The sequence below is a fragment of the Muntiacus reevesi genome, chromosome X (assembly GCF_963930625.1).
Source record: "Muntiacus reevesi chromosome X, mMunRee1.1, whole genome shotgun sequence".
In the NCBI taxonomy this organism is placed as follows: domain Eukaryota; kingdom Metazoa; phylum Chordata; class Mammalia; order Artiodactyla; family Cervidae; genus Muntiacus; species Muntiacus reevesi.
In genome coordinates, this window is record NC_089271.1 from 129,822,092 (window position 1) to 129,834,449 (window position 12,358).

Consider the following 12,358-nt stretch of genomic DNA (forward strand, 5'->3'; position numbering starts at 1 on the left):
TTTTAATTTTAATTTATTGCTGTCAACATCTCCCCAAGACAATATTAATGTTTTCTACATGAAGATTCCCAGCAAACAGATGCCTAAGAAAGGTAACGTTAGAATAATAATTTCAAGGGCTAAGAAGTAAAAAATCCTAAGTCTAGCATGGACAAAAATCATGAAGGCATTTGGAAATAGTATTTCTCATTGACAATCAAGTAAAACCAGTGCAATGCAACAGATGGTATACAAATCAAATCCTGGTACAGCACCATTTAGTGGACTATTTAAATTAATCCACTGGAAATTTCTTCAAATGTTAGAATCCAGTTTTAATGAATATATTATAATATCCAGTTCTGTATAATAAAGCTATTTTTAAATGTCCTGGCTGACATCCCCAAGTATTCTACTTCTATTCAACATTGCTTTGAAACTGTGGAAATGATGGATTCCATTGAATGAGAAATACTGTATGACAAAAGACTCATAATTCCTTGTCTGTTTAATAGTCAACGTATTTAACAGGATAATGTATTATGTATAATATATAGCACCAGTTGAATTCCTGTGAAATGTTAACTATTCTAACTCAAATTTGACATATGTTTTAAAATGTTTGGGATATCATTCATTGATTTTTTAAAAGATGGTACTTCCTGGTAAGCAGCAGCTCAGAGTAGAAAGAGCACTGGACCTGGAGTCAGATGCAATGCGGGTTGTTTTCACTAAACGCTCTCTAAGTTCCTTTCCAGATCTACTGTTCTATTATCTGTTACTACTCAATCTCGAGACGTTGATCATTTGAGGTGACTGTTAGGAGGTTTTCAAGTTGTTATCTTCAAGTTGGTTTCTTTTTAAAGGTTAGCTTTGAAAGTCGAATTTGGTAAGGAAAGGAGTTGAGGGGAGACAGTTGCGTTGTTTTTTGTATTTTCCACAGATCTGCTGTCGCATGTCTTTGAATCACTTGTTAATAGCAGTCAGCTCCCCTTTACTGTCACTAAGAGGTGGAAAGGTGTGTGGGAAGGAGATTCCAAAGAGCAGCAGCAGTCCTTTCTGCCATAAGCCAAGAGAGAAGCACTACCTGAGATACCAGATTGCTGTGATGTTTACACAAGTGGTTCAGAGTCCCATGATTAAATACCATGGACTTTCTTAGGAGAGTTCACTTAAGCAAATGTTGCTTTTGTTCTTAGATTTCCTTCTTCCCCAACCCACTTATATCTACAGCTCCACATCAGTGTCTGACAAGTAGAAATCACAAGCCTAAAATGTCCAGAATTGATCTCAACATCTTCCTCTCCAATCCTGCCTCACTCATGTATTCCCAGTCTTAATCGACAGTATCACCATCCCAGTGGTTCTTGCCAGGCTCAGAACCTTAGTGTCATTCTTGATTCCTTCTCCCTCACTGCCCATTCCCCAGTCTTGTCCCTCTGCAATGCACCCTTCACAATGTGGCTGCCAAAGTGCTCTCTCTGAAAAGTAAGTATCACAAAGCTTCCCTGCATAAAATGCTTTTGTTTGTTGTCGTTTAGTCACTAACTCGTGTCCGGCTCTTTGTGACCCCATGGACTGTAGCCCGCCAGGCTCCTCTGTCCATGGAATTTTTCAGGCAAGAATACTGGAGTGAGTTGCCATTTCCTTCTCCAGGGGATCTTCCCCACCCAGGGATTGAACCTGTGTCTCCTACGTATCTTCTGCTTAGCAGGTGAATTCTTTACCACTGAGCCACCTGGGAAGCCCATAAAATGCTTTAATGACTCCTTTTCTCCTACTGGATAAAACTCAAAGGCCTCTTTCAGTACCTGCATGCCTTTCTAGCCCAGTCCACTGCCCCTCCCTGCCGTTGCTCTGAGCCCTTTACATTCGAGTTACATGAGCTGCTCACAGTTACCCAAACACACCATGGTCTTTCATGATTGTGACTTTGCATGTGAAATTTCCTCTGCTACTTTCTCAGCTTGAGTTATTTTTCCTCGTGTTCACATAGCATTCCCACATACTAATATTAAAGCTCTTGTCACACTATATTGTAGTTACTTCCTTACTTGTTTGCCTTTACTACCAAACTGTCAGTTCCCTGTTTTGGGAGAAGGTAAACATTGTAGAGGAGATTCTGACTCTGGATATTTCCAGGTGGCCTTTAAGCTTGCTTTGGACCCTGAGACACCATGCTTTTCTCTGACACTCTCTCTTTTTTTCTCCTGGTCCCAGCCCTTCCCCTATAGAGACAAGCAGCGGAATGGTCATAATGGCCAAGGATAAGACAAAGCAGCCTGGCTGATCCACACCTGGATAAACATCTGCCTCGTACCATGTTTTTTTAAGAAAATGAAAAGCTGGCTAATGGGACTTGAATAGAGGGTGGCCTGGCAGGAGATTTCTGTCTTACCATGTATCAGCTGGGAGACCCTGACTTCAATCCCCAAAGGCGTGGCAGAGGGTGTGAGGGTGGTCAACACATCCATCCCTGAGGTCTCAAAGAACATCACACTACTGTCAAACAAATAGCCCGAGAAGAATTAGGTGGTGGAGATCATCCTTGTCTTTTCCTTTGCCTGAAGCTGAGACAACCTTTCTGCGGGGACATTAGCCTTTGGATGTTTACACCATAAAGCAAGAAATCTAATAACAGTCACATCCGTGTGGTAGGTGTTCATCCTAGTTGCACTGGGCCTCACCTCCCCAAAGAAGTCGTAGGGAAGGCCTATGTTCTGGTCTGTCCCAGAACAACATCCAGGTATCAGTGACTTCTGTTCCAGTTGGAGACAATCTAGTTGGTGAAGCAGTATTTAGTTGCCCATGACCTATTTCACAAGCACCTTTGGAGACAGAGTTCCCTGGGCATGGTGGCCCTAGGTGTATTCTGGATTGGTCTGCTTGGTGATTCTCAGGGCAGGATCTTGCCAGGCAGGTTAACAAAAGGGGTTAGTTATGAGCCTGGTTGGGAGGAATCTCACCTCCAAAAACAACACATTTTTAGAAAACATGATGACTTTATAATCGTTACAGAAATTCTCCTTCATGGCTACTGTGAATTTTATCAAATACTATGTTTACACTGCAATGAGACTTCTAGCAGCAAGTACGGGTTTTAGTTTTAAGTGGGGGAAAAGGAAACAAATATCATCTATTTGTCATCAGGAGAGACTACCTTTAAAAATCAAATAGTTCCCACAATGCCATTTTGTACATATGTCAAAGGCAAGGAAAAATGGTCTACTGTCTCAGGTGTCCATCTGGCTGTGTCCTGATTGAAGAAAAGAATTCAGGTGCTACCAGGGTAACATGAAATAAAACAGAAACAGAACTGGTGGGAGTGGCCCCCCGAAGTTCTTAGGTTTCTATGTTTAGAGTAAAGATTACCCTACCCACAAAACGATCATTGATGACATCATTTATGATGCCTTTGCCCTTCAGTTGGCACTGCACAGGCACCGCTTGGTTCTTCACCACATCTGTAAAGTGCATTGCCACCAGCGGGGAGGTGTAGTTAACCTGTAGGTGGAAGAACAATGAATTCTAAGTGGGAGGAGGGGAGGGGGCGTGGGGAAGGACAGTAGGATGGATGTGATTGGATGGTCAGTGCAGGATGGAATAGCCTCCACAAAGGGAACTGTGTAAATCCCATGATGCCAAGTCACAGGTGGCTGAAGCAACTGAGACGCTCTGTCTGCCCTGGGCCTGGGGGAAAATGACGCGTTTCTCTCATAAGTCAGTGTCAGTTGTCTGACTGTCCTCTGGGGAGAACCAGTTCTAACTCAACATGATATGGTTCTCTGGGTATCAGACCATGAATCAAACCAGAGCTAGTATTTATTAAGTCTCCATGCTGGCGTTGAAGCCTTCACTGCCCCAAGACTCCAAGCAGGAGAAAAAGGAACCCGATTATTTGGGCATCATTGAGTGCAATGGTAAGTGATTAGTCTGCCCCTGGTTCTGCCATTAATTAGCTGTGTGACCTTGGGCAAGTCACTTCCTCTCTCTGGACCCTCATTTTTCTATCTGTAAACTGAAGGAGTGAGGCCACACCATGTTTGAGATTCCTTCAGATTTGGCAAGGAGCAGTTGGGATAGAAATTGGTGGAGTGAACTCCTGGTCTGGGCCAGCAGCTGTTCGCCCCGTTGCTATTACTACCTGCTGCTCCCTAATTCTCATTGATCCCAGCCTGAGCCCTTTCTGACAGCAAAGACTAAAGGGGAGTACAGACTTACATGAGTCAGTTTGCCATAGTAAGGGTAGTAGCGGAGGTCAAAAGAAGCCGACTCTGGGTAGTAATTGATGGATCGGATGTCGTTTTCATCACCTCTCTGTAAGTAGAAGCAAGTATGTATCAGGCGCTGGGTCCCTGAGTTGGAGCCTGAGCTCAAGGGGCCTGAGGCCCAGGTGGAAACACTGTGTGTGTCCATCTCAGGAAGATCAGGAAAGCAGAGTGAGGCATAGCTCAGGCCAGACTTATTGCCAGAGGAATGTTTCCAGGGAGAGACTGGGTTTTGGCTTTGCAGTTCAAAGAATTCTGAATAGAAGGCCCAGACCATGGGAGGCTGAAGGTTCTCAGTGTAGCTCTGTGCGGGCTCCTAGGAGACTCAGGCGGAAGGGCTCCGAGGGGCTCCAAAGGGCCTGCAGTACCTGGTGTTGCTCTTGCAAGAGGGCCTACCATGCCAGCCCGTCTGCAAAGAATCATACTGGACCTGGCACCCAGCCTTGGACTCTGGAGCCGAGGCAGGTGTAAATTAGAACATGCTCTGTAAATCCCACTCTACAGCACCATGCATGTGGTGTGCTCAATTCTGGGGGAGGTCAAACCAGGAGGGGCACAGGGGCACGGTCTGGACGTGGCTCACCTAAACACGTGTCTCTGACCACATTCCCTGAGGGCCTTCATTACAGGGGGTGGGGTCAGGAGGATAAGCAAAGGGGGAATGATTAAATAAACAAGTCCACCCTCATTTAACTTCTATGTAGAGTACATCATGTGAAATGCCGGGCTGGATAAAGCACAAGATGGAATCAAGATTGCTGGGAGAAATATCAATAACCTTAGATATGCAGATGACACCACTCTTATGGCAGAAAGTGAAGAGGAACTAAAGAGCCTCTTGATGAAAGTGACAGAGGAGAGTGAAAAAGTTGGCTTAAAGCTTAACATTCAGAAAACTAAGATCATGGCATCCGATCTCATCACGTCATGGCAAATAGATGGGGAAACAATGGAAATAGTGAGAGATTTTATTTTCTTGGGCTCCAAAATCACTGCAGATGGTGACTGCAGCCATGAAATTAAAAGATGCTTGCTCCTTGGAAGAAAAGTTATGACCAACTTAGACAGCATATTAAAAAGCAGAGACATTACTTTGCCAACAAAGGTCCACTAGTCAAAGCTATGGTTTTTCTAGTAGTCATGTACGGATGTTGAGAGTTGGACCATAAAGAAAGTTGAGCACCGAAAAATTGATGCTTTTGAATTGTGGTGTTAGAGGAGACTCCTGAGAGTCCCTTGGGGTGCAAGAAGATCAAACCAGTTCATCCTAAAGGAAATCAGTCCTGAATATTCATTGGAGGGACTGATGCTGAAGCTGAAACTCCAATACTTTGGTCACCTGATGGGAAGAACTGACTCACTGGAAATGACCCTGATGCTGGGAAAGATTGAGGGCAGGAGGAGAAGGGGACGACAGAAGATGGTCCACCAACCTGATGGACATGAGTTTGAGTAAGCTCTGGGAGTTGGTGATGGACAGGGAAGCCTGGCATGCTTCACATGGGGTCACAAAGAGTCGGACATGACTGAGCAACTGAACTGAACTGACTCTCATCATAGTATGTCAGGCAGGGCTTTCTGCCCATGCGTTAGGATTGCCCTAGATAGTCAAGGTCTGGAGGTTAGTAAGAGACAAATAGTGAATCACTACTAGCAAATCACTCACTCAGGTCGTGTGATTACTTCTATCAATATACTATAATGGCTTAGTATAAACTGAACTCTCCTTAATTTATTCTAGTAATTACCTCATCCTGCTTGACTTCCACAAGTGGGTGTGGATTTGACCAGTGTTGATTATTATAGAATGTATAATGACTCAATTTTTTTTAAGACAGTTCTCAGCAAGGTTTGATGTAAACTGAAAAATGAATGACTTCCACTAGGGAACTCTCAGTTCATTTCAGTCGCTCAGTCATGTCTGACTCTTTGTGACCCCGTGGACTGCAGCACACCAGGCTTCCCTGTCCATCACCAACTCCTGGAGCTTGCTCAAACTCACGGCCATTGAGTTTGGTGATGCCATCCAACCAGCTCATCCTCTGTCGTCCCCTTCTCCTCCCACCGTCAATCTTTCCCAGCATCAGGGTCTTTTCCAATGAGTCAGTTCTTCCCATCAGGTGGCCAAAGTGTTGGGAGTTTCAGCTTCAGTATCAGTCCTTCCAATGAATATTCAGGACTGATTTCCTTTAGGATTGACTGGTTTGATTTCCTTAGGGAACTCTAAGCAGGACTCAATCCAATTACTATGCTAGTTTAAGACTGAGTTCGTCTTCATGGTTTATTTATATATTCTAAAAAGTAATGAAATTTATTTTTGGTGAATGGTGTGTGGAATCAGTTCCACCAATTGTAGTCATACCTCTCATGTGTGTATATTTATACATGCTCATGTATATGTGAACAAAATGAATGTCCTTCCTACCTTGGTCACTGGGGAAGCATGGCCTGACCTTTCAAAGCTCATCTTCAGTGTCATCACCTCCCATGTGGAACTAACCTTTCCTTCTTTTATGTCCCCACTGCATCTGTATTACTTGACTGCCTTGATTTCAGAGACAGATTCATATTTATCTTGGCACTCCCAACACCAGGCAGAGTACCTGGTACTTAATAAGTGATTCATAAATTCTTACTGAATGTGAACTACTGCTGAATAAATGCCACCTTTTGCTGCTTTCTGATCTGCCACCATCAAGACTGGAGTTTTGAGTGGCATTTCTGGTACTGAGAATGGGATTCCCTGGCTTCACTTATTTGTGAGACATCTGCCCAGGACTGGGGGTACAGTGGCTGTTAGCAAACAGGAGGCAGCTACTGCCGGTTTAAGAAGCAAACCCAAGATCTAGGGCTTTTTCCTACAAGGGAGCTAATTGGCACAGATGAGATAGGAGTTAATGGTCCCTTGAAGGACAGTTAATTAGCATATTAATGGAGTTCTGTTTATACTTCCTTTGTAGTCATTTGTTATTGCAACACCCAGTGCCACTGGTCATTGCTGCAAAAAGTGAAATTCAGTTTTAAAAGCAGGGACTAATGACTCTAATGAAAGCCGCTTGTTTAGTTCAAAGAAACAAGTAATTAGAGCTAAAAGCAAAAGTGTAAACAGAATCCCAATTAATGACTTGGCAGATTGTTGTTCCCTGCTGTGGCCCTTAGCTGAGGTTCAGTCCTTGGCTTTCACAGGTATACATCAGCGCACACACACACACACACACACACACACACACACGTACACACACACACTACACACACAAATACACATGAATGGAATGCTTTCTGGAAACAGGGAGGACTGAAGGTATAAATGGAGGTCAGTTATGAAAAGATTAACCCTTTCTCTGACCCTTAGCCAACTGTCCATGGTAAAGCCCTTGGAAGAGATGACCCACCTTTTTGCACGAAACAGATGTGCTAACAGTACTTCTTCAAAAGGGCACTTTACCTGAACTTTGCAGGAAACCTTCACAGGGTCTCCACGCTCAGGACGAAAGCCAACAATCTAGCAAAAGAAAAAAAAATTAACAGATTTGACAGTCAAAAAGTGGGGCTTTTCTAAATCCCCCTAGAGTCATCACTTCTTTAGGCACAAACTTGATCTATTTGTCCTCTCAGAAATGTTACAGAAAGCAGAAGATGCAAAATATCTTCAGAGCTACACAGCTCAGCTTACTCCTTGTTTTATTTGTGGCTGATATGAATATCAGTGGTAACTGCAGCAAGATTATCCTGAAGATGTAAAGAACGTACTGGTGTCAAAAGAAGAGCATGCCTGATAAGGCTCTGCCACCCCAAGGCATGGTGGGAGAGGAGGAAAATGCATTTCTCGTGATAGAAGAATTGCCCCCCACCACCACCTTCATGTCAGTCCCCTGTGCCAAACAGCTCAAGATCTCATTCCTGATACAGGCATCCAAGGGCAGGTTCAGGGGTGCTGGAGAAGAATCCAAATAGAAAGTATTCAGGGAGAAAAGGAATTATTACTTGGTAGGTTTATCCAGTTGTTTGTATTACTGATGCTTTTGGTAAAAATGACCAAGCTTAACAGTGTATGAAGACAGAACCCAAGAGACATGGAGTGGCCAGAGCCCTCCTACCCAACTCATCCACTTTTCATCACCAGAGTATCATGGGCCAATATACCCGGTTCATCTTTAGAAGGATGCAAGGCTGTCCTGTAGAGTAGCCAAAAGTTGGGTCTTCCAGGCCAGAACAGTTCTTCAGGAAGGAGCGCTTAAATTGGCAGGCCTTCTTGTCTTCATCCTCATCACCGTCTTGGATGAAGTACTGGCCAGGGGGACAGTCTACATTCATTTCCTCTTGAAGACTGTCATTGTAACCTAAAGCATGTGGGGGTGGCAAAGGGTCATGTTAGGTGCTGCAGAGAGGGCCAGGTTTTCAGTAGTTCTCCCTGGTTTCCTTTCCCCAGCTTACTTGTGCTCCTCTGAAAGCCCACTCAGTCTGTCTTAGACCCTGTGACCTGGCATCAGGGGCTCCAGGCCCTTCATCAACAACATCTCTCCATGAAGCCTTCTGGGCTAGTCCCCCTAGTCCACTTGGATTGCCTGTCCCCTTGCTTCTCATTCTCTTGGAACTTCTTCCATATCCGTCTCTGGATTGTATTATGTTTGTCGCTCTATAACTCTTCTCTATTTTCCATTATTTCTTTTCTGACATGGTAAATTGTAAACATGGAGGGCTGCCTCTTCTATTAATACTTCTGGGAGAGGAAGAGGCGCATAGCAGGCGGATTTTGGAAGAAGGACTGAGTCATATCAAGGCATGGGATATACATAGAGGCAAAGCACGGGGGTTATATCTCTTTAAGTTCAGTCTAGGAAACCTCTCTTTGAGGTCGATCAGAGGCACCCAATGCGAGAAGGTGAAAACTGTGTGTTGTGAAACAGGAGGAAGCGGGAGGAAGAAGAGGAGGAAATAAACCAGCTCCTCATTCTTTATAGAGGGAAGTTAGCACTGAAAAATAGAAACTTAGGCTGAAAGACAGGAAACAATGACAAACGTAGGGTCTCCACGGAGAGGGTGAGGGGGTGAGGTCTTATCTGCTGAGACCCAAGGGACTCAGAGTTAGTGTCCCTTTCCCTTGTGTGGAATTTAGCATGTGTCCAAGGTACTCATGGCTTCCCTGATAGCTCAGTTGATAAAGAATCTGCTTGCAATGCGGGAGACCTGGGTTCAATCCTTGGGTTGGGAAGATACCATGGAGAAGAGAAAGGCTACCCACTCCAGTATTCTGGCCTGGAGAATTCCACGGACTGGGGTCCATGGGGTCGCAAAGAGTCAGACACGACTGAGCAACTTTCACTTTCACTTTCAAGGTATAGGTATCAGGGAGAGGGCTGAAAAGGGTCTGTCTGTGTGCTGACTGGGCTACTAGATACCATAGAACTGGGCTTTAGAAATAACTACATTATTCCCAGTTTGGTTCTCAATGATGAAATCCAGTTTCTATTAGATCCAACCTCCATGCATTTATGTTCCAAGTAGCTCAGTTTTTCAGAGGAGATTGTGCCACCAGAGGTAAAACTCCAAAAGTATTGCTGGACCCTTATCTAGACAGACTGTGACTTGGGCTTGATATTAGAAGCAACTGGGAATTTTAAATCTATTTCAGTTATGGCTAAGCTTTTATTTTTCCTTTGACAAGTCTACATTCAATTCAAGGTTTTGTTTTAATCTCTCTCTTTTTTTAATCTTTTTTTGAAGAACAAGAACTATGTTCAAATAACTTTCTAAATAGAAACTCTAATCACGTGTTCTTTGTTTCTCTTGAGGGTGTTCCTTTAAAAATAATGTGACATGAGCATGACCCTTATTGCAAAATCTCTGTCCTCACAGGAATGAAATTGATACTCTGGGATGTCTATTTCAGAGATGTGTTCCTTTTAAACAGGGCATATTATCTACACTTAGGAACTAAAAAACCCAATGCTTTTCCTAATGTTTCCCACCTCTGTCATCAGGTCAGAATTGATATTTCTGCATCTTCTGTCTTCTCAGAGGAATTTCCTTAGCAGAGATTCTGATAGTACATTTGCAATCGCTCACAAGCATTTTTAAAGAAGAGAAGATATTGTGCTGGCTATGATGCCCAAAACATTTTGGGGTGCCAAAAATGGGACTCCAAGGATTCAAAAAGAACCATGCCTCTCTCATTTTACAGGTGAGGATTCTGAATCTCAGACTTAATCAAGATGACTCTGATACAAAGCTGAGTTTCTAATTCCTGGTCATATGGCAGCAGAAAAGAATTGTGAAAAGCAGCACTTCTCAAGCTTTAAAGGGTGTAAAGACCACCTGCAGATCCTTATTCAGCAGGTCTGTGTGGGGCCTGAGATTATCCCTTTCCAGCAAACTCCCAAGTGATACTGATGTTGCTGGTTCCTGGATCACACTTTGAGTAGCAAGGGTGTCAAGAACAGAAACAAGGGTTTAAATTGAAACACTGGTTCGGCTACTGGAAGACTTTGATCAGGTTTCTTCCCCCTTCTGAGCCTCAATTCCCCCATTTGTAAAATGGGGACAATAGACTCTGAGATGCAGGGTTAAAGTTCAGTGACATTTATGCATTTAAATAACACTTCCTATCACTTAAGAGAATCCTCTTAGTTCAGTGCATGTTCTGTAGGCCACCCCCATCACTGGGCTTCAGCCAGGCCAGGACAACCAAACCAGTCTAACTGGCTTTTCCCCCACTAAAAATAGGTGCAGTTAACCCATGGATTTACCTTGATAGCTGGAGAAATACAGAGACTGTGGGCTCTATGTTTAAACTTAACCAAGTTGCTACCTCAGTTTTCACCCTGTGTAAGGGCTTCTCAGAAAGCCATTCATTTGCCCCTGAAAACATTATCTGATGATACTACAGAGATAGGCATCTTGAAAACACTGGCTATCAAAATGTTGGAGTGACTGCCACCCAGAGGTTTGTCCTCCAACTCCCTTTTGGACTGCTATTTAAATAAAGAGCCTTAAATAAAGGCTCTTTAAGATGGATCATCCTTTAAGATGGATCCTCTCCAAGAAATGAATTCTCTCACCTTGAGAAAACACAAGAGGTAAGAGTTTTCCTGTTCTGGAGAACACTCTCCTTTTCTCATCACCACCCGCCCCCTCCCTGGAATTATCTTTTATAATTGATCATTATTGAGCCATCTGGATATGTCCAGGACATAACTAGGTGCTCTAGGGTATTCCAGAAGAGAAAGCAAGTTCTCTGTCCTAATAAACTTATCACCTTACTGGCTTATATGCTTTCATATAAACATATAACTTACCATCTTTGGCTTATATACTTTAAGGCAACATACAGTCACAAACTACAGTACTTTTGATTGTATCTACAGGTGCTGAGGGGGACACAAGGTAAGGAAAAACCAGAATGGGTAGTGTTAGTTAAGACTGGGATTTCAGAGCCAAGTGATTTTTTAGTTCCCACCCATCACCTTTCCAAAGATATTCTCACCATTCAGAGGCACTTACCCTGGAGAAACCCATTTAGACTAATCACATAATGCTGCCAAGTGTCAGGTTCAGAAACGTTGAAGTTGAAGTTAAGGCTATGGGCGAAGGGTCTGATCATAACTCCTGGCAATGAAAACAAGTCTTGGATATATTAACCCGTTCTTGAGATAATTTTTTGTATCGATTCCCATGAAACCATTCCCCCCAACCCCCTCCCAGGCAATCAAAATGAAAAGGACCATAATCTGCCAAGTACCATTTTACTTTTACTCCTAATAATTGAATCCCTAAGTCATTACCGGGAAGAGCCAAAGTTAATTGAGGCTGAACATGCCGTGCAAGCAGATTTCTGTCCAGGGTGTTCGGACAGCTCAGGGTATTTGGGCACTCACCAGGAGGCTTCACCCTCTCAGTGAAGGTCGGCATGTAAGGACTGATGGTCAGAAATAGCGTGTACATGCAGAGAGTGATCACAGCAGCCAGGGAGGCATAGAAGAAGAAGTAAATGACTAAGATCAGGCCTGCAGAAAAATCAGAGATGAGGGTGGTCAGTGCTGGCCAATAAGCCCTGCGTCTGCATTTGAACTTACGAATCAGAACCAGCGTAAACATGTGACGTGGCTTTTTTT

General features: G+C 43.6%; 1 protein-coding gene across 8 annotated transcripts in view; it reads right to left on the reverse strand.

The window, feature by feature from the left end:
* ATP1B4 (ATPase Na+/K+ transporting family member beta 4) overlaps positions 1 to 12,358 on the reverse strand; it is a 37,322-nt gene that overhangs the window by 16,838 nt on the left and 8,126 nt on the right. For 5 of the 8 annotated variants that reach the window (XR_010660493.1, XM_065916420.1, XM_065916419.1 and 2 more), the window contains exons 3-8: positions 12,122 to 12,250; positions 11,748 to 11,852; positions 8,391 to 8,587; positions 7,693 to 7,749; positions 4,201 to 4,296; positions 3,357 to 3,483 (exon numbers count right to left, since the gene is read on the reverse strand). Coding sequence is in view for 7 of the 8 variants with exons in the window: in XM_065916420.1 (XP_065772492.1) it covers positions 3,357 to 3,483; positions 4,201 to 4,296; positions 7,693 to 7,749; positions 8,391 to 8,587; positions 11,748 to 11,852; positions 12,122 to 12,250 (711 nt within the window). In the remaining variant the exon portion in view is untranslated. Of the gene's footprint in view, positions 1 to 7; positions 3,484 to 4,200; positions 4,297 to 7,692; positions 7,750 to 8,390; positions 8,588 to 11,747; positions 11,853 to 12,121; positions 12,251 to 12,358 lie in introns of those variants that run through there. The other 3 variants (XM_065916424.1, XM_065916423.1, XM_065916425.1) reach the window with 2 other exon arrangements.